The sequence below is a fragment of the Sapajus apella genome, unplaced genomic scaffold, assembly GCF_009761245.1.
Source record: "Sapajus apella isolate SASKATOON/1434 unplaced genomic scaffold, GSC_monkey_1.0 scaffold30, whole genome shotgun sequence".
Lineage (NCBI taxonomy): Eukaryota > Metazoa > Chordata > Mammalia > Primates > Cebidae > Sapajus > Sapajus apella.
Window position 1 is genome coordinate 326,908 of NW_022436970.1, and position 22,255 is coordinate 349,162.

At 36.6% G+C, this 22,255-nt stretch overlaps 1 protein-coding gene across 3 annotated transcripts in view; it reads right to left on the reverse strand.

Moving 5' to 3' along the window:
• Positions 1–22,255, reverse strand: part of MBD2 (methyl-CpG binding domain protein 2) — a 72,229-nt gene that overhangs the window by 31,748 nt on the left and 18,226 nt on the right. For 2 of the 3 annotated variants that reach the window (XM_032293553.1, XM_032293554.1), the window contains exons 2-3: positions 21,832–21,991; positions 6,661–6,798 (exon numbers count right to left, since the gene is read on the reverse strand). In XM_032293553.1, coding sequence (XP_032149444.1) covers positions 6,661–6,798; positions 21,832–21,991 — 298 coding nt within the window. Of the gene's footprint in view, positions 1–6,660; positions 6,799–19,448; positions 19,897–21,831; positions 21,992–22,255 lie in introns of those variants that run through there. The other variant, XM_032293555.1, reaches the window with a different exon arrangement.

Sequence of the window (22,255 nt, forward strand, 5' to 3'; positions counted from 1 at the left end):
GGAGAAATGTGAAAAAGCAATGAATAGCCCAATACAGTTGTGATCAGAAAAGAAGAAAGATGAAACACTAAGGATGGTCTCTAAATCCAAACTTGGTAAATCAGAAGTTTTCTGAACAGAAGAAGTGACATCTAAGTTCTTGATGTAACTTGAGAGATGAGTAAGAAATAGGCAACTGAAGGCAAGAAAGGAAACAGCATGAAATTCGATTGGGGTATGTAAGGGTCAGGGGTAGGGGATGAACAGCATGTTCAAAAACCTGAAAAGTGCTCCATGTGTAGAATAAGAGAACAAAGTGAGGCCAGAGAGGTAAGCAAAAGCCATATCATGAAGGGCTATGTCAGTCATGTTAAATGTTCTGAATTTACCCTAAAAGCTACCGGAAAGCACTGAAGAGTTTTCAGCAGTATAACACTATTAACACTACTAGACTATCATCCCAGTGGAACACCTGGCTGTAATATGAAGAGCGAAGTTAGGGAATAAGATAAGAAGCACTTGTGCCCAGGAGTTCAAGACCAGCCTGGGCAACATAGTGAAATTCCATCTCTATAAAAAACACAAAATTAGCCAGGCATGGTGGTATGTGCCTGTGGTCCCAGCTACTCAGGAGGCTGAGGCGGGAGCATCACTTGAGCCCAGGAGGTTGAGGCTGCAGTGAGCTGTGATTGTGCTACTGCACTCTAGCCTGGGTGACTAAGCAAGATGCTGTCTCCAAAAAAAAAAAAAAAAAAAAGACAAGCAGCAGAGAGAGAGAGATGAGATGAAATGAATGATAGTTACCTAGTATCAGAATGGGGTAAGTGAACATACAGGAGGCAGGATCAATAGTACCTGCTGGCTAACTAGATGCCTGAGGTGAAAGATAGGAAGAATCAAGGATGATGCTTGGGTTTCCAGCTTAGGCAGCCAAGTGGACAGTGGTCTTTTCACTGAGATAAAGCACATCTAATAAAAGGCAGATTTGATCGGATGATAAAGGAGTTTAGAGAGATAAAGAGATAAATTACAGGTGCTGGTGAGACTTCCAAGTGAACAATGTTAGTAGGTGAATTGACACAAATGACTGAAGCTCAGGATGAAGACATAAATTTGGGAATCATTAACATACGGATGATAATTGAAGTCATGGGAATGAATGAAATCATCCCTAGAGGGTTTACATACAAAAAAGAACGCATAGTATTCCCTGGGAAACCTCGACATTTTAAAAGACAGACAGAGACAGAAGAATCTAAGAAGGAGATTGAGAAAATAGAAAAGTATAGAGGAAAACCAAGAAAGTATAGAGTCAAAGAATGAAAGCTAATGTTTCAGAAAGAGTGGTAGTCACATTGTTTAATGTTAAAGCAGGGCAAGAAATTTATAGACTGAAACTTGTCCATTCAGTTTAACAAGGAACATCGGCAATCCTGATAAGAACAGTTTCAGCGAGAACAAAAGCTATTATTTCAGAGATATAAACATTGAGTCAGAGGTAAGGCAGATCGTAAATGCACACAATGCCAAGAAATCTGACTTTAACGAGAAAAGAAAGAGAACAAACGCTAAAAGGGGAGAAGGAGTAAGGTGTATAATTTTTTTTAAGATGGGTGGATTTGAATATATTTAAATGTTTTGAGGAAGAAGCCAGTTTAGAGACAGGCTGGAGATAAATGGTAACTGACATACTCCATTGGATGAGGTCTCTGAGAAGGAAGGAAGGAGTGCATCTGCAGAGTACAGATGTTGGAATAGCTTTTGCCACCAGGAGATACCTTTAAGTTCATTTCAGATGGATAATATAAAAGCTACTCCCTAGTTAAAAATTATCTAAATGTTTCTCATTTTCAAATTTTAACACAAATGCCTCAGTCTATTTAATTTTCTACATATTAAAATATGAATTTAAAATAAAATACCCTTTTAAACTACTGAATTACCCAGCTCCCCAAAAACAAGTACAATAATACTCAAAGCTATAGAAAAGTGGTCCTCAACCCCCAGTCCACAGACAGGTGCCGATCCATAGCCTGTGAGGAGCTGGGCAGCACAGCAGAAGGTAAAGCATTACCACTTTGGCTCCGTCTCCTGTCTGATCAGTGGCAGCATTAGATTCTCACAGGGGCACGAACCCCATTGTGATCTGTGCATGTGAGGGATCTAGTTTGCACCCTCCTCATAAAAATCTAAAGCCTGATGATCTGAGGTGGAATGGTTTCATCCGAAAACCATCCCCCTCCCCCTCATCTCGTCCATGGAAACATTGTCTTCCATGAAACCAGTCCCTGTTGCCAAAAATGTTGGGGACTGCTGCTATAGAAGGTAAGCTGAAATTGGAATGAACGTAACTTCTTGATAGTCTTTTAACTTGGTATAACCCTTTGGAAACCAATTTCCTAGTATGTATCAAAAATGTAAATATTCACACTAATTATATTTCTGGGAATCTAGCCCAAGGAAACATAAAATATTGTTACAAAATATTTTTTACATTTTAAAAATATGTCCAGCATATATCTCATGCCTTTTCTAAAGATTTCTTCAAGCCTCCTAGCAACAGTAACCTCACTTTTCTTGAACACCTATAGCACCTGCCTGTATTAGTCTACTATTCATTTGGCACTTTGTATATGGCATCTTTCCAACATTACCCAGAGTAATATTTTTAAGTGTTATAGGACACATCCTCTATCTTCTCTGTCCAGGCAGCCAATTTTTCTGTCCAGAGCAAAGGAATATAATATCCTCCATGAGACTCTGTGCTTTAGCCTATCTATTTGTCATTCATTAAGAACATTATAATGAGAATGTACTAGAAATAACTGTTAGAGATTAGAAACAAGTAAATGTTGCTAGAATGCCTGAAATAGTAGCCCTCTGGGTTTTGGCAATTGAAAGCTGAACTATTTTATGCATTTTTCATATAAAATGCACATTTTAAAAATTTATCTTTCATCAGGAAGCTTTCTTCTAATACATTTAATTCCTTCTAAAAGAAAAGGCCAGCTTCTGGAAGTGGGTAAAGGAAAGTTTCATATCATTGAAATGAGAATTGGCAAACTGAAATAAAAGGAAAAAAATCTAAGATCAAGTGGAAGATTCAAATCTGCTTTTTCACGATTAAACAATTAGTCCTACAAAAAAAGTGAATATTCTGTAAGAAACGTAATTAATATTCAAAGACTGTCAAAAACACCAAAAGCCTATTAGTCCTCTATAATCTAATAATTAAAAGTAAGAAGTAATAGTTCAAAGATGAAACTTCTTTGGTTTGAGGCTAAAAGAGAAAAAGAAGCAATCAAGAGACTAGATAGTATCAAAGATGATAGCAGCAAAAAAGTAAGAAACAGAAATGATAGTTCTTCATATTATGCAGTGGGTAAACTAGAAAAGGCATTGTTACCAGCAAAAATTACAACTCAATTAGACGAAAAATATCTTGAGATGTGTTTTATACATCTAGCTGAATAAAGATATCTCAATGATTACTGTTTGGGATAATAGTCTGATAACTGGTAGAGTTCCCTCCTCCCTACTACAGAGGTCTTTTTAATCTAAAGAAAAGACAAGCAATCATCAAATACTCTGATGCTATATACAAAAATGGCTGCCTACTACCCTATTATAACTAGGTTTTACAAATTCCATCACTACCTTATAATTTTAATTATAAGTAGAACTCACTGCTGAATTCTGTTTAATACTTTTCTTTACATACCCTAATTTGCACTTTTAAAGCTAAGGCATTTTCAAGGAGTCAATACATTAAAAATTCATAATTTATGTATTTTATAGACTTCAAATTAGGCTCAAATTAGGCTGCCATATAAATGACCTGGGCATAGGATGTTGGTTATAAAAGACAGAATTATTATTTTTAATGATTGCTTCTCATGTAAACTAAACATTTCAGATCTTTTCACGGTAGAGCCTAGTTAAGATTCAGAAACCTCATCCTAGTTACAGGCCTCAAAATTCAACACTTTAAAAGGAATTACAATACCACTATCTTGAGCATCTTATTAAAAGAATTTGGTATAAAGAATAAAAATATGTCTATCTATCAAACCTCAAAAATAGAAACCTCATTGTCTAATTCATTTACTCTATGATAAAAATAACTTCTCCAAATGGAATGTTTGGCAATTTATATTACCAACTGAGTCAATGAATCCAAGTAATGGATAGCAAAACTGGAAGAATCACTTTTGCCTATGTATATTTTGCCAACTATCTCCTCAATAACAATAGCTGATTAACAGTCATCTGCCATAGGTATATCAAAATAGAATTAAAACCAACATCTTCCCTTTACTAACTAACTGAATCTAAACTGGAATACTTGGGACAACAGATCATGATTTTTAAAACATTAACATGAAAATTGTCTTTGTATTATTTTTTCCTATATTCTACCCAATGTACCGTCCTATTTGTGAGACAGCGGTCAAATATTACCTCAATTCTTACATTGAAGATAAAGAAAGATAAAAGACAACTAATGTCTTAGCATAATCAAAAGCATCCAACAAAAATTGTCAGGTACCATAAGGATAAAGTGAAAAACAGCCAAAGCTTTTGGAGAAGTGGCCCGATAAATAATTTTAACACTTCCTGTCTATGCAAGCTAAGAGGAAGATTAAACCCTGAAAAGATCTGGATTGAAATGACATAAGCTTCTGGGGAGAGACAGAGGAGATGGAACTTTAGCGTTTTGGACACATACCTTTCATTTGAGAATAATCTCATACACCATAATAAAAGACAGAAAATTTAAAACTATTCAACATACCAAAGAACAAGGAGCAACTAGTCTGGTTACTTCAACTTTAAACTTCTAAGTTACCAATATCTTTATAGCCAGATAAACACCCAGTAAATAAATACTAGAGTTTTTTTTTAACTGTGACTGAATTTAGGTGCAGAAAATAAATTACTGTTAAAATGGCCAGAATTTGCTAATCAATTGATGTTTAAATAAAACATTTGGGTTTATTGACTACATTGAGAATGATTTGGCAAGAAAAGATGAGGATAAAATCTATTAAATACTGTCTGATCTCAGTAAGGCAACTCAAATTTCCAACGTGGAACATTTTAAGTTAAAGATTACATTCCACCTTCATCTTTCAGAATTTTTGGAGCAAATCTGTTTTACCCAATTACATACTTTCAAAATTTTCAATTAATAAATACCTTTGCGGGGAAATGATTTTTAAAATCACCAAAAAGTCAAAGGACAAGATGTTCAAGACTTTAGATAGTATCTGAGAAAGAATACAACCAGGGAATGGCTTTATCAAGGTGGCCAAAGTTCAGAATGGCAGAATTCCTTCCCTGTTGTAATGAATATACTGCAACTTCCGGTGGTTTGGTGACTATCACTGGGTGTGGGAGTAAAACAGAAGGGAAAAGCCTCACACAGAAAGCTGAATGGCCCAAAGAAAACCTAAGTGGTGACAAGAGCCTAAAGGCACATGCAGGTACGCATCTTTTATGTTGGATGTGATACACTTACATGGCCCCTGTTGAATCTCTTGGGGACCAACAGTAAAGCAAGTTTAGAACTTCAAATCTTGAGACATCTATAGCAAGATGCTGATCCAATGTGGCTCCAAATATCTTCTGTTTTCCTGGCTCACCTGAAGAGGAAAAAACACTACAGAGGATGTGGGAACTGAATTTCTTTATGTAGTTTCTTCTAGAGCAACTGTCTGAAAGTTTTGGCCCAATCCTTTATGAAGTCTGGAGATGAGACCCTTGGAGGACTAGTGAAAAACAAAATTCAAATGAAAAGGTGGAGTGAGACATCTAAAAGGGGAATACGAGAGCAAAAGATAATCGTCGTAGGTAAATCAGTGTTTCTAATCCTTAGGTGGACTCAGGTGGGAGGAGGCAGAGAAAGGAGAGGAAAAAAAATGCACAGATGTTTCTCCCTCCACTCCCTCACCCCAATTGCTACTAAAAATTCATGAACTACCTAGGCTTTATGACCACAATTAGGGAGTGAATAAGCAAGATTACTTGGAAGGTTTAAGCATTTTGTCCAGTCTCCCTCCCCGGGCTATATGGCATTATTAGGCAGCAGGGAGGCCTTTCATGTAATGCTTTTTTTTCTAAGAAAAGATTCTGGTGGAATACAGCTTGAAGCAATAAAGAAAGAGAAAAATTAATTAAATTTGTACAAAAATGGAAGTCACAGGACAATATACCATATTGACAAAGTTTATCTAATTCTGTTTTTCAAAAGGGGTGGGACAGATTTCACGAAATAAGAAATCAGAATAAAAAGTAGTTTTAGCTTCCAAATAATAGAAAATATTTTTAAACTAAGCAACACAAATTACATGCTTTATTCTTCTATGAAATATTATCCTTGGAAAGATAATCTTTAAAAAACTAAGATTGACAGAGCCAAGTCTGATGTATATGACCACACGAAAAGCCTAAAAATTTAGTCCGTAATATTAATTAGATTCATTCTTAATTAACTTATATTTTCTCTTAAAACATTTAACCTAAATTTTGCATACTCCAGCATTCATGTAATAGCCAAGGACATAAAACAATTTTCTTTCCAAATATGCTCCATTTTAACCAGAATTTATTTGAATTATGTCTGGTAAAAATACTGGTATTTTTCGAAAAATAAGATTGGAGAATGAATTAGATCCTTACCTGACGTGGCTGTTCATTCATTCGTTGTGGGTCTGATTTCACTTTATTACTAGGATGATTTGTGACTTTGGTTACTGGTTGTTTGAAAATTGACGCTGTTTGTCTAATTGGCAATGTTGTATTCAAGTCTGGTTTACCCTGTGAATAGAAACGTATTTTTATTTAAAATATTAATACAGTCAGATGACTTCTAGTTCAAAAATCTATTACTTTAAATCAAATTGTTTCAAACTTCTCAGTCTACTACAGCATTTTAAATACTCCAAAGTACATTTAAAGCACTTAATATGTAATACATGCATGAAGTTTCCTCAAAATAAATAAAAAGCTTTTTGTATACTTTTAAGTGTAAGAATATTCTCAATATAAAGTTCATATCTGATTAGCAAGGTACTAAAAACTTTTAAATGGACAAGTGTTTACTGTTGGTTTATACAAAAAAAGAACTTTGGGGTTTGTTTAGAGACAGGGTCTCAATGTTGCCCAGGCTGGAGCACAGTGGCATGATCATGGCTCACAGCAGCCTCGACCTCCTGGGATCAAGCAATCCTCCCACCTCAGCCTCTCGAGTAGCTGGGACTATAAGCACGTGCCACCACACTAGGCTAATTTTTGTATTTTTTGTAGAGATGGGGTCTCCCTACATTGCCAGGCTGGTCTCAAATTCCTGGACTCAAGCAATCTGCAGGCCTCAGCCTCCCAAAGTGCTGGGATTACAGGCATGAGCCACCACACCCAGGGAAGAACTTTAAGGATAACAATCAGGATAGCAAACATTTCTACATTCTGCAAATGGAGGAAGATATTGATATACTTGGGCATTAAAATATAAACAACTTGATCAGCAGTTAGGAGGCCAGACTTACATAAAACCACATAAATTAACCTCTTTCATATAAAAGTAGGTAAGTAGAAATGGAAATTCTAATTCCAGCAAACAGAACTCAATTTAGAAAAATGTGATAAGAAAGTATTCCTTATTCTTAATATATCATAGGTCTTTGAATAATGTCATTTTGTTCAATGTCATTTTGTTATAACGATGAGAAAAAAAATAATCCATTCCCAGCATAAGCCCATCTGTGTGAAGTTAGCATGTTCTCCCCAGGTCTGTTTGGGTTTTCTCTACCTACTCCTGTTTCCTCTCACCTTGGGAAGGTGAGTGTACTTTACGTTCAGTGGTTCATCCCCATGGTCCCTGCCTGAGCAAGTATGAGTGTGACCTGTGATGGGATGGGGTCCTGTCCAGGGTGGGGTCCCACCTGGTACCCTGAGTTGCTGAAAGAGACTCTGGCCACCCACGACCCTGAACTGGAATCAGTGGGTGAATAATCTTTCTTAAACGTGCATAGAGCTCACATTAATTTCAATGTTTATCATTAGAAGTGTTTTGGTCTTTATTTATAAGTTTGAGATGTTTTGTGACCAGAAATATGCCATGGGAACTTAATTTTTGTTTATATCAGTTAGAGTAAATAGGTTTCATTATACATCATTTGGCTAAGTCAGTTTCCAAGAACCTATCAACATTAAGTGAGGACTTACTGAATATTATATTTAATACTTTTAAAGGAGACTTAACATTGAAGCTGAAAGCCACATCACTTCTTTATCTAGTTTTAATCAACCAATAAATAAAGTCTAAGATGTGTTCCAGTGAGGTCAAAACGTGGCACAGAACTGCTATTAAGTTGATTTGCAATACTCTTAACAAGAAAGAAAAGGGAGAAAACACAATTATTGTGTGTTCTGATTCTGGCAAAAAAGATGAAAAGTTATATATACCTGAAAACAAAAAAACATCTATTTTTGATACAGAAATAAATTTGATAAATTTACAGGATATTTGATGAACTTCTATCTTTAATACTAACCCCACATAGAAATTGCAGTTTCAACTTCCATGCTCCAAAATAGTGGTTCTCAAGTGTAAGCATGCATCAGAATCACCCAGAAGGCTTGTTAAAACACAGATGACTGAGTCTCATCCCTGGCACTGGGCATTCGGCAGGTTTGAGACAGAGCCCAGGAATCTGTGTTTCTGTTAAGGTTTCAGGTGATACTGATACTGCTAATCCGGGGACCACACTTGGAGAAGCTCTAAAACAAAGATTGCAAATTGGTGGCAGGTGGATCAAGCCCAACCCAGAGATGAGTGTTCAGTTTTTAGTGCCTTTAATAAACTAAGCCAGCACCTAAAAATCTAGAGTCTTCATAGAAAATCCAGAATTCTAGCTTCTTTTAAAAACTGAAAGATCTAGAAATATGGACTTGGTTTGGCAACAATAGGCTGGGACTGATTGTAATGGCTGTCCATTAGTGGCCTCAGGGTCTACTGCTGCAACACTCCTCAACAACTCACATTTGCATTACCTGTCTGGGCCTGTAGGCACTGAGTTTGTGACCTCTATTTAAAGATTAGCATGCCTAGAAAGGTAAGCCTCACAATAATCTGACAATTGTTACAATTACAGTATTATTTAGATCCACTATGCGTCCTCACCTCTACCCCTCCCCACATGACACAGCCCTCCTCTATGTTTGTATTGGGCAATCCTGTCATTCCTTTATCTCATTTTTTCTCCCAATGTCTCTGCTTACCTTTAAAAACTATGCTTATCTCAAATGACTCTAATAGTATTATTTCTCAGATATTTAGCTTTATCTTTATGGATTTTCAAAAAATACATAATGTGTAAATTTGGCAACAAGCTGCAAAGTAACCACTAAAGTTGCCAGCTCTACAAAGTGTGAGGCTCAGGGATATGCATTTTAAATGCTCTTCTGGTCATTCTGTGATGCAAAGAAAGTTTGAACACCTCTGATTTATGACATCTAGACCATTTGGAGGCCCTAAAGTCACCCAACCTATTAAAGACAGCAGACAATATTCAATCCTAAAGCAGCTTCACACATAAATGCTTACAGGGAACTTCTTGTCACTAATTAGGTAAAATCAGTATGTATTATTAAATGATATACCTTGTTTGGCATTTAACGTTTTTGTTTTTGAGAGGAGTCTCACTCTGTTATCAGGCTGGAGTGCAGTGGCAGGATCTCGGCTCACTGCAACATCCACCTCCCAGGTTCAAGCGATTCTCCTGCCTCAGCCTCCCGAGCAGCTGGGACTACAGGCATGCGCCACCACGCCCAGCTAATTTTTGTATTTAGTAGAGATGGGGTTTCACCATGTTGGCCAGGATAGTTTCGGCCTCTTGACCTTGTGATCCACCCGCCTTGGCTTCCCAAAGTGCCGGGATTACAGGTGTGAGCCATTGCACTTGGCCTCTGTTCTTTGATAAAAAATGGTTTACTCTGCTGGTATTAGAACAAAGGTGGCATTACCTGTCTACTTCAGTAGACACACCGAAGTATTTGCAGCTGTCTGCATGCGTAAACATATTCAAGTCTGTGAGATTCTCATTGTTACCAAGGATGACAGGAGGCAGCAGGAACTACTCTAAGCTGTTCTAAACTATGAATCCTGAATCCATAAGGAATGTGAGGAAGCATGGAATGTGTCAAACTATTGATGCTACAATATTGATGCTATTGATGCTACACTGATAAGAGGGATGTTTTTCCATTAACTTATATTTTTGTGCAGTAAAAAAAATTAAAAGAAAAACCTGGCTGAAATATTCAATATATACAATTAACTTCCACTGTCTAATAAGACATTCCCCATCGGCACAGAATGGGACATTATCCAAAATGTGCCGCATTATTCTTCACTCAATCTTATTTTGGTTTTTAATATTTTTTCTCCTTTTAACTGGCCTAGAAGCTCTGATGACAGAAAACAAAATGTCTTTAATTTAGTATTCTAAAACAATAGCATAAGAAGTTGAGTAATCTGTAAAGCTGGACTAACAAGTTTTCCCAGAAACTGTCACAGAAACAGTAAATTCTATTACCTCTACCCTGAGGACTGCCCTGAGTCACTATTAATTTATGCCCAGTTGTGTGTCTGGAGTTTTTCTACAGTTTAGAATGAAAAGAACCAATCTACCATCAACTTCAGGGTTAAATGCCAAACACTTTTTTATGGGACAAGATTAAAGCTGTTGATGTACATGCAAGCTATTGTTTCAATATAAGAAAAAGTGAAGCAGAAATTCTTTGTTACAAAATTAAATTGGTAAACACATTCCAATATCAAAGCTAAGTTTCCAACCTTTGACAAATCTATGTACAGACTATCCCTCAAATCAAAATTTAATAAATTTCATAATAATGTATTAGGTTGAAAATATTTTTCTTGAGAATCTATTTTATTCCCCTAGTTGCAGGGATGAATATAAAGATAAATGTTTCTTATTTTTAAAAATTTTACTTCCCATCTTTCCAATAAGTATCTGAGATATGTCTTTTGTACACTCCCAAAGGACAAATACACAATAAAAATTAATTTTTAAAATCAGAAAATCAAGGAAAAGGGAAAAACAGATATCCTTTTGAAAAGATCAATAGTGATACTAGAGCCGAGTATGAAATGTGGATCTGAATGTTCAAGGGGCCTGGGCAAAAAGAGAAACATTCAATTGTACAGATATCATGGTCAAAAAGGACAACGCATACCAAATAATGAGGAAAACAAACAAAGTCCAGGTATTAAATCTAGAAGAAAATTAATAAAGGCACTCAACTTCACAACAAATATTAAGCAGATTTCAAATGCTTTTTCAGTGACTTTCCACAAAAACCAAGAACATAAGTCTTAAAGAACAACTCAGTAAAGGTGAGTCGGAAAGGGTCTAATTATTGTGTAACCTTCCAGTGATTTCATATGATTAAGGATACTACAGAATACCTAAAGAGGTAGATGAAGAACACGTATCATAAGCCAGTGGGTATCAAATATTTTTTCATTTCTACCCCTTACAAGAAACCTGAAAATATATATACCCCACCTGCATTTTAAAGTCAGCAAGAATATTTCATAATCAGTTGCAATGGATGCACTTATCAGAAGTAAATGCCAATACTTTAATAATAAACTGTTACCTCTAACAGAATCTAAAGATACCCACCATTACCTATGTATATATGAACAAACTCTCAATGGTTATAAATTTTCATTCTCATTGCTCTTTGAATAATTCCACTTCCAAAGTCATTTTCCATTTTAAACTTGATAATCTTTTACTGATCATTTATATATCATGAAATTATTTAACCTTCTGTGACCATAAAGCTCTTGGTGACAAAACAATAAATTTCTTCTGGTTTATTACAATTATTAGTATGTAAGTGACCAAAATAAAGCATTACAATATATAACTACATATAAAAGATAGAAATTTATTGTGTGTGTGTGTGTGTGTGTATATATATATATATATATATAACAATGAATTTTTTAAATAGTTTTATATTCTCAAGTGCATATTATTAATTGCTAGAATGGGACAAGGTATAGCACCTACTCCTATTCTTCCTTTTTTATAGATATAGCACTAAGAAACCTTGTTCACATAAATGAGTAGATAGAATGAATTTTATTCCATGTCATTCAAATTCTCTGAACTCCCTTTGAGTTTTATGATAGAATGTAACAGTGAACCATCAAAAAATTTTAAAAATCAGTCAACATCTACATAAAGTCCTCTAAATTTTGCAGAAAGCAAAAACTGTGCTTGTGGAAAGAACTGACTGTTTGAATCATTCATGTTCTCAATCCAGTATCTCAGTGTCCCTTTATGAGATCTCCATCATTTTGTACCATGGTAATATTGCATACAAGTGAGAAGTATGCTGTTCTGTAAAATGGGAGGTTGACTATAAAGGAGAATTACAGAAAAATAATGTATACTTCTATCATAGGTTACATTCTCAGATCAGTTAAGGAAAGAGTGTATATGGAACTTAAAGATATCAAAACGGATTCTTTTAAAACCATCCATATCAATGTGTATCATGTAAAGCCTCCACACGGCATAGTTTGAACACCAGGGACTTACACTATACTATATCGCAAATACCACTTTTTTTCAGTCTGTGCTTTGAAATAAAGCTGTATGACAGTTCAAGTTGTACATATTCTAGGGCCCAAGCCTAGTGAACTCATTTTATCTTTAAAATTCATGCAAATTTTGCCCTTTAACATTAGCCATGTTTAAGGTAAAAATGTTACTCTACCTACCCAAAATGTTCAAATAAAACTGACACTTCCAAGTATTATTCAAGTGTCATGTTAATTCTGTGGTTTTTGCATGCACCACACACTCCCCAAAAGATACTCATGCCCCAATTTGAGAAGCAGAGACTATAAGGTCACTTGCCTCATCTGGAAATGAGAATAATAATAGCTATTGCATAAGATTCTTATAAAAATCAAATAAGATAATGCACGTTATGCCGCTGCTGCTGCTGCTGCTGCTACAAATGCAGCTTTCATTCAGTTGCTCATTGAACAAATACTGAGTGCCTACTACGTGCCAGGCACTGACTGGACCATCAATACATAGTCATAAAAAAAAAAAAAGAAAAAAAAATCAGCCCTTCGTAAAACAAGTTTATAGTTTATAGTCATGTTGGTACAAATTCTAAATAAATAGCAGCTATTTCTTTAATATAAGCAGGTTATTGAACATGTTATTGAAATTTAGAGATTTACCCTGTTAAGGTTTCCCAGAAACAAACCTGTCCCTCATTCAAAGGTGTGCCTGAGTGATACCTTTAGGTCAAATCAAGCCTATCCTAAAAAGTAATTGCAGGTTTGCTCCAGAATATATATGGTAGTCCATAGTGAATGTCTTTCCACAAAATCAAATGCCAACAATGGAAGTGCCTTACAATTCTTCATAAGATTTTAATTAATTCACATACCATAAAACTTATCATTTTAAAATGTACAATTCAGTGATTTCTATAAAACTAAATTGTGCAACTTCACAGACTTTTACAAAAAGTTAAAAAATTATCTGGTATCCATGATGTTTATGCAGAAAATCCACTTAGTCTAATATCCCAAGTTGAGACAAGATTTTTTTTAAAGGAGATCAATAGCATATTAAAATATTAATAGAATGGATGGATTACACTCTGAGCTCATTAAAAAGGACTACACCTGTTAACAGAAGAATGAAGGATTGCAATTCAACAATGAAAACAAAATTTTCAAGAGTTCTGCTTAAAAAATAACTTATTGGAGCTTTAGTTAATGTAAGGTCATTAACAGGCATCACCAAAGATGCCAGACACTTTCAACCAGATATCCTAGAGCCTACTCAGACAGTTATTACATGGAATTAATCATCTCCTTTACTTCTCAGTTGGCATGAACTATATACACATCCTTGGGAGAACTATGGAAATAGTGACACAAATGGTTTGCTGTAGGGCTTAATTCTATTGCTGACCTGGAGTCTACAAGTTAGGTTAACTCTTCAGGACCTATAAAAGTTGGAAAAATAGACCTTGCTTGTCAACAGAACACCTGGGCATACAAACAAATCTTGTTAAAGCCATACATACTATGGACAATTCTATCTCCAAATCTACCCTCATTATTAGCAAATCCAGACCCTCTCAAAAAGTTGTCACACACTTAGACACATTTGAAGCACTCGTTTATAATACGATCAAGCTAATACCATACTGAACAAATCATTCCCATCAGCAGGCCTATTGCTAACATGGCTAACATTCTTCTGTTCACTCTTTGCTTCCTAGCAATCTCTAGCCAATCAATGTCTTACATGACTCAAATGGAACAGTACTATTAATAGCTAATAACCTTCTGATTATCTTCATTAGCTAAAGATTTATCAGCTAAAGATAAATATCCTTTATGTATTCACTCATTAAAACTATCTCTATATATAAAATTAGCAGTTATTTGAACAAGATCAATATAAATTCATTCTAGTGTCCTTTGCTACATCTTACCCTTTCTTCCTTTATTCATTCATTAAACCAGTACTGTCCAAGTCACCATCATCCCCCACCTGGACAAATAAAACAGCTTCCTAACTGGCCTCCTACTTCCACCTCTGTATCTCTACATTTTCCACACACAGTCAAAGCAGTCATATTTCCCCCTGCATAAAACCCTCAAACTGCATTCTACACTATTCCTTATGCTGGCTGGCACAGCCCTATGACTGCTTTGGCCAGGCTTGCCTACTTTAACCTCACCTAGTACTCCTCCCCTGCTCACTAAGCTCCAGCCAACCTGACCTTTTTGTCTTCATGAGTGCATCCTTCCTTAGGGAATTAACACTGGCTACCCCCTCCATATGGAAAGCTTTTCCTTCTGGTTTTTGTATAGCATCTCAAACTTTGAATATTCAAAATTGATTTACTCATATAAATTATTTCCCTAACACTACCACAATAAATGGCACCTCAATCTACCCACTTAATCTAAAAACCAAGAACTCACCTTTAAGTACTCGTTTTCTGTTATGCTCTACACACAATTCATCAGCAAAACCAGTCAATCCTATTTTCAAGAGATTTAGAACCTGTCCACTTCTGTCTCCACGGCACCATGTATCTAGGTCATCATCATCATCAAAATAATCATCAAACTATAGCAGCTACTTGCTCCTCACTTCTATTTTTAATTTCACTATCAAATTAATAGAAACCTGTACTCAACAGTGGCCCACACTTATCCCTTGGAGGGACTTTAGGGTCTAGAAATGCTAGACTTATCACCTATAACCTATTCATTCTCCTTCCCTGCCCCCGCTTTATCTACAGAGAACAGAAGACACTCCGTTGAGCAAGACTTTAACAACTGACAAAAAGAGTATCAGTATCTTTGGAAGTAATTTTACTTTCTCCATAGGTCAGGAGCGTTGGTGGAATAAATGAAGCCTTTGTTTTCCATTTGGATGGAGGAATCCTAGGAAGGTAGAAGCCAAGAGGTAGTTCTTACCACACTATGCCCTACCAGAAGCTGGTAACCACAATGGTCCTACCACAGGGCTCTGGTGATGAACTGGCCATGAAGTACCTTAGGCAGAAATAAGTCAGCCCAGTAAGGCATTAACTTCAGTAACTGAAAAATCCATAGGCAAATAAATGCCTAATCTGAGCTGCAGCAAGTGACCTGGCTCTTCACCTACTCCCTCACATCTTCCACCAAGCTCCTTCTCCTGATTTTAAAAAAAGTGGTTATTTTTCAGTTACAGATTCCATTGAGAATTTGATCAAGATAAGCTTTCTTAGAAAAATGTATACAAGGCTGGATGCAGTGGCTCACTCCTGTAATCCTAGCATTTTGGGAGGCCAAGGCAGGTGGATCAGTTGTGCTCACGAGTTTGAGACCAGCGTGGGCAACATGGCAAAACTGTCACTACAAAAAAAATGCAAAAAATCAGCCAGGAGTGGTGGCCTGCACCTGTAGCCCAAGCTACTCAGGAGGCTGAGATGGGAGGAACACCTGAGCCCAGGAGGTCAAGGCTGAGTGCTGTGATGGCACCACTGCACTTCCCCCTAGGCGAGAAAGTAAGACCCTGTCTCAACAACAATAAAATATACACACACAAAAAAAATTGCACACAATTCAAAGGTTTCTGGAGGTCTGAGGCATGGTTGCCCAAATTTGAAAACTCCCTGCCTCTCTATTGGTTCATTCCAAGCATCTTCTTTGATAATGCATTCTCTTCTGAATATCGTCTTCTCTCTTCCACCGCTCATTCAAGCTTCTTAAGAGTAGTCCAACCGTTTTTGTGGAAAGGGGTAAAAATGCACATATGTGTACATGTTTGTAAATGCATATAAGCTCTAGACAGACATACAGAAAGACTCATTAACAAGTTTCCTCTAAAGAAGAGGACTGGGACTGAAACAGGAGAGAGGGAGACATTTTTCACTCTGTGCCCAAATTACTTAACCAAGTAATAAAATTTTAAAACATATGAAAGAACAGGCACATTGTGTTTCTAATTTCTCATTTCCCGGAAACTTTCTGGCATTCTAGATAGGACTTCTGATCCTTTCTATTCATAATAAACTGGTTATGTAAAGTCACCAGTTGCTCATATTGGAAATCCAATAGATAACGTCTATCCTCCCTGATCTCTAAGAAAAACCTTGTTTTCCAGGCTTCTGTAGTACCACATTCTCTTGATTCTCCTATTTCCTTTCTGGAAGGTCCTCTTACTCTCCACAAGATTCATTTATTCGTTTAATCCATGGGCCTACAGAGTGACAAGATACACTTCATTTGTCCTTATTTTTGGCATTATCAATGACAAAACACTGGGAACGGAGTTCTCAAAGTGTGACCTGAGAATTCCTGGGGGTCCCCAAGGTCCTTTTGGAAGTCCAAGGAAAAAAACTATTTTAACCCATCTTCCTCACTCCAACCCCAAACTTGCCCTAATTCCCCTACTCCCTGACTTCCCCGCCCCAAGTGACCAAAGCCAAAATTGTTGCAGCCATCAATTCTCTTTCTGTAACCATCAGGTACTTATATCTAATTTCTCGGGTCTCACCTTTCCATACTTCCTGCCAGAGGACTAATTCAGGCCATCTTATTTTTGTAGACTAAAACAGCCAACTATTCTCCCTACTTCTAGTTTCATCCCTTTCCAAATCGTCTCCATACTGTGCCTCCTTCTATATATCCAAATCTGATTCTTCACCACAAAGGGTTTCTCAAACTACACAGATATTGCCCCCAAGATAGATGAGCTCTCCACAAAAATTATTATTGAGGATAATTAAAACAAGTACTTTCTGGATCACGTGATTGAGAACCTAGTATACAGCCCTATACAATCCAAGACTGTGTTTATACTCACGATAACATACTACCACTTTAAACCAAGATAATTCATGAGAAATAAATAATGGCAGACTTAACATACAACTGATTCCATTCAAGAGAATATAATGTTCTTTATTTTGAAATGTATCCATTTTGGGTGAATAGAGAAATGTGATGAAAGACCTGAGTCTTTCCAAGATACTAGAGCTCTCAAGCCAAAATAAAAAATAATTTATTCCATACCATATTCATTTTGCAAGCAATTTGTAAAATATGTTATATGTCACATTAATGTTAGGGAACTTGAATTTTATTAGTTTTGTAGATTTATGAAACATCTGATGTTAAGACCTAGAAACACAAATTCAGTATGTTTATACATCTAAAACATTAAAATAAGCTTCTAGTGACAAACCAAGCCACTTGAAGTCCCCTACACATATCTTGCACTTAGAATCACTGTGCTCTTCTTTATCCAATCCTACAGTATCTCCAATTAAATTTTAATATCTTGCCTCTCCTCCCAATTCCCTGCTAAAAATGTTGACAGTCACATCTGTGAAATCCTGAAACATCTCCTCTTTAAAAACAAACATAAATGCCTAAACAATATTTAGCTTTTGAAGCAAAGGTTTGGTTTTTATTTGCATATTGAGAGGCAAAGCTCTGGAACTGTGCTGTTCAACAGGACAGCCACTAGGTACATCTGGCTATTTAAAGTAAAACTAAAACTGAGTTATTCAGTCAGACTAACCACATGTCAAGCACTCAACAGCCAACTGTGGCTGTGGCTGAAAAGAGTCCCATCATCACAGAATGTTCTCCTGGATATGCTGCTCTGTAACTTTTCCCTTTAAGTAAGCTCTAAGAAATCTGCTTGTGACTTCAAATATAAACGCAGCTGATGACTTCCAAATCTTTCTCTAGTCTTTTTCCATTAACCTAATGGAGTATCTTCAGTAACCTGCTTGCTATTTCAACAATGTCAGCTGAAGAGATGGTGGTGGTGGCTGGAAATAATTATGGCAGTGTCAAGAAAATCAATAAGGTATAATGTAATCAAGAACGGAATAGATTTTCAGGGTAAGGTTAAGATTGAGTTTGATATATCTGAAGCAGGTACTGCAAAAATAGTAGTAGAGATTAAAGACAATGCCCACTTTACCCTACCCACCCATCCTAAAATAATTAAAAACCACTTTGCAGAGTTCTTCAAAAGACATCTTTCCAATCACATCTAAAGATATAATTCATCACTAGTAATTCACCTCTGATATGAAAGATATATTGAAATTTTAGCTTATAATTAATGTAAATTATAATTTAGCTTGTTTCAATGTTTATTTTGTCAATTAAATCTCTAATTCTTTCAAGATAAGGGTTTAAAAAACAAAACAGGCCGGGTGCGATGGCTCATGCCTGGGATCCCAGCACTTCGGGAGGACAAGGCAGGCAGATCACCTGAGGTCAGGAGTTCGAGACCAGCCTAGCCAACATGGCAAAACCCCATCTCCACTAAAAATACAAAAATTAACTGGGTGTGGTGGTGGGTGCCTGTAATCCCAGCTACTCAGGAGGCTGAGACAGGGAGAATCGCTTGAACCTGGGGGTCGGAGATTGCAGTAAGCCAAGATTGTGCCATTGCATTCCAGCATGGGTGACAGTGAGACTCTGTCTCAAAAGAAAACAAAACAAAACAAAACCATACAATAATGTACTTAAGCCAGATTTACAACCACAAAGCAAAACATTACCTCAGATTTCTACTACTTTAAAGCTCTCAGCTTTCTTTACACTGTACTGTCATAAAAAAGACATAATACAGTTATTACTTAATTAGCCACAAATACATTTTCTGCTTTATAGAGCCACCTAATATGTTGTTGGTATTACTTTCGAAGAGAACTTATTTTAAAAAATGCAAAACTCCACTTTCTATTTAAATAAAATAGATGCAAAAAAAAAAAAAAAAAAAAAAAAAAAAAAAAAAAAAACCATGACTCCAAAACTTCAGGCAGAAATCTTCAGAAAACAATGAAAATAAAAGGCATTTCCAAAGTAATGTCTGGTATATAATTTATTTATTTAATAAACATTTATTACCACTATACATTTCCGAAATGAGGTGGACAGTAAATCAAATAAACATAAGGCAATATTAATTAAGTACCTACCGTGTGCTAGGCTTTGGCTACATATACAAAAACAAAAACAGACATGGTCCCTGCCCTCATGGAGCTCACAGTCTAGCTGAAGCAGACAAACAGTCACATACACAACGGCAAAGCACCAGGGAAGCATTATGGAAGAAGGGATTGGTTCTGCCTGGAGTATGCAGGGCAGGCTTCCCAGAGATGGAGACAATGGAGCTGGGTCTTGCATGAGTAGGAGTTCGCCAGATGGAGGGGAAGGGGGCAAGCACATTCCAAGCAGAGCAAACAGCATATGAGCAAGCAGAGTCTTGAAAGCGCATGCCATGGTGCAGAACGATGAGTAGTCCAGCGCAGCTAGAGCAGAAAAGTGCACACAAACTGGAGAGATGAATTAGTGTTTGGTTTTCGATGAAACATAAGTGTCAGAAAACAAATCTGCACATTAAACTTAATGTACCTAAACTGTGGTTCTGGCAACAGTACAGTAATCTGAACAAACTCTTCATTTCATAAATACTGAAGCCCCTTTTATAGGTACCCAGCACTGTGTTTTAAGATGGCAGTTTTAGAAACATAAACTTAAATTCTCCTCTATACCTATAAGAAGCAAAGTAACCTCAGAATAAAGGTTTCCTGAAGCTGAAATCACAGTGATTTACAAACACACAAGGTCCTAACTTTTGCTAACTTGCACTCCCTCTACTGCTATTATTACCTTTCTTAACATCTTCATAATGATGAACTCAAATCCACCCCATAGTTAAGCGATACAGAGGCAATTTAATTTAGCCTCTCTTCCTGTTCTACCTCTGTAAACAAGGGACCTGCCAATGTCCCTATGAAAACCAATGCAAAGTACTATGGTATACGGAAACAGTACATTTTGACATCTGTATCAATTATGAGAAATGACATTACTATAAACTGCACTATAATTTAAACTGTAAATTTAAGCTGAATTCTGAATGAAGTTAGGTATGAAGCAGAGACCCCATGCCCCTCAGAAAATGTAAAATGACAAAAGGGAAGAGAGCTTGGGTCAGAAAGTTTCCAACGCTGGCCACCAGGAAACACTGCACTGAGGTGACGTGGTGCTCAGCAAGGGGGCAGCTTAGGAAAGAGCAGTGTGGAAAGCAAAGGAATTAACATGGGTCAAATTTACTTTGCTAGATGTTTTATATAAATTCCCATTTATGCCTCATAACAATGCTAAGGGGAAAATTTTCTTACCTTAATTTTTACAAATGAGAAAGCTAAGGCCCTTGGAGCCTAAGGAAGCTTCTCATGACTGCATCAGCTAATAAGTAGCAGAGCCAGTTCACCAAACCATGACTTCCTGGGTCCAAAGCCCTTTTTACTCCACTACACTCCCAATGGGTTCCTAAAATGAACACAGCACTCCCATGGGACTTATGAGGAAGTTATATTAGTCACATCTTAAGAAAGAGAGCCCCTACTTCTCCCTCCACTATTTTCACACTGTCAATGTGAAGACAATGGTGGTAGCAATACACATACACACAGATCCCCTAAGTTTAGAGAAAGAAAAACTAAGAAAAAACAGTCATATATGTTTAGTTGTCCTCAGGGAAAAAGCAGCTTTCTTTGTAAAGATACTGGGTCCTTTAATACAATCAAATTATTAGTACAGGCTTAAGTATCTCTTATTTGAAATGCCTAGGACTGGAAGAGTCTCAGATTTCAGATATTTTTCAGATTTGGAATGCTCAATCCGTATCATAATTCAAATGACATTGGCTTAAATTGCTATACAGTAAATTATCAACCAAACAGCTCGATAAAACTAAGAGCTAATGGGAAAATATCCAAACACAGTATTAGAATATTATTCCTAAAAGTCTTTATCCTCAACATCATCAAAGGTCAAAAAAACACCGCCCTTTCTCAAGACCTGAATCTGAAAATCAATAAACTATGAGGCGAGGATACCTGCCACATTAAAATTTTGCTACTTTTTGGAGAACAGGAACTATATGAGGGAAAAAAAAAAAAAAAAAAAGCAGACAATTAACACCAAAGGAACCTTTTGTAAATAGCCCCACTGGGTCAGAAAGTATGATGTACACTGACCTAGAGAGATACTGAAATGCTATTTTCTACTGTGCACAATTTACTTATGCTCTCTCTTGCCGGGGCAGGGTGGGAGAGGTGTGGGGACATGCATGGGACATTTGGACAACCAAAATTCCAGTGACTTAATTATGATGTGAGACACTTTTTGGAGAGCTTTTGAAGTAGCATATACATGGGACAGGTAAATTAACCAACCTTATTTTGATTGAGAGGATCGTTTCGTAGTCTCTGTTTGTTCTTCTGTAATTTGCTAGGCATCATCTTTCCAGTTCTGAAGTCAAAACTGCTGAGATCAACAGTATTTCCCAGGTACCTTGCCAACTGAGGCTTGCTTCTGAACTTCTTACCACTTGGACTAAAAGAAAAATAAGGTTAATTGAACAAAAGGCAACAACATTTACTCTAGGTCGCTACATAAACCTTTTCTTCATGCCTTCCCCTACCCTCAATTGCTACCCCATGCTAATTTTACATATTTTTTAAAGAAATGTTCAAGTTTTGCCAGGTGCAGTGGCTCATGCCTATAATCCCAGCACTTTGGGAGGCCCAGGTGGGTGGATCACCTGAGCTCAGGAGTTCAGAACCAGTCTGGCCAACATGGTGAAACCCCATCTCTCCT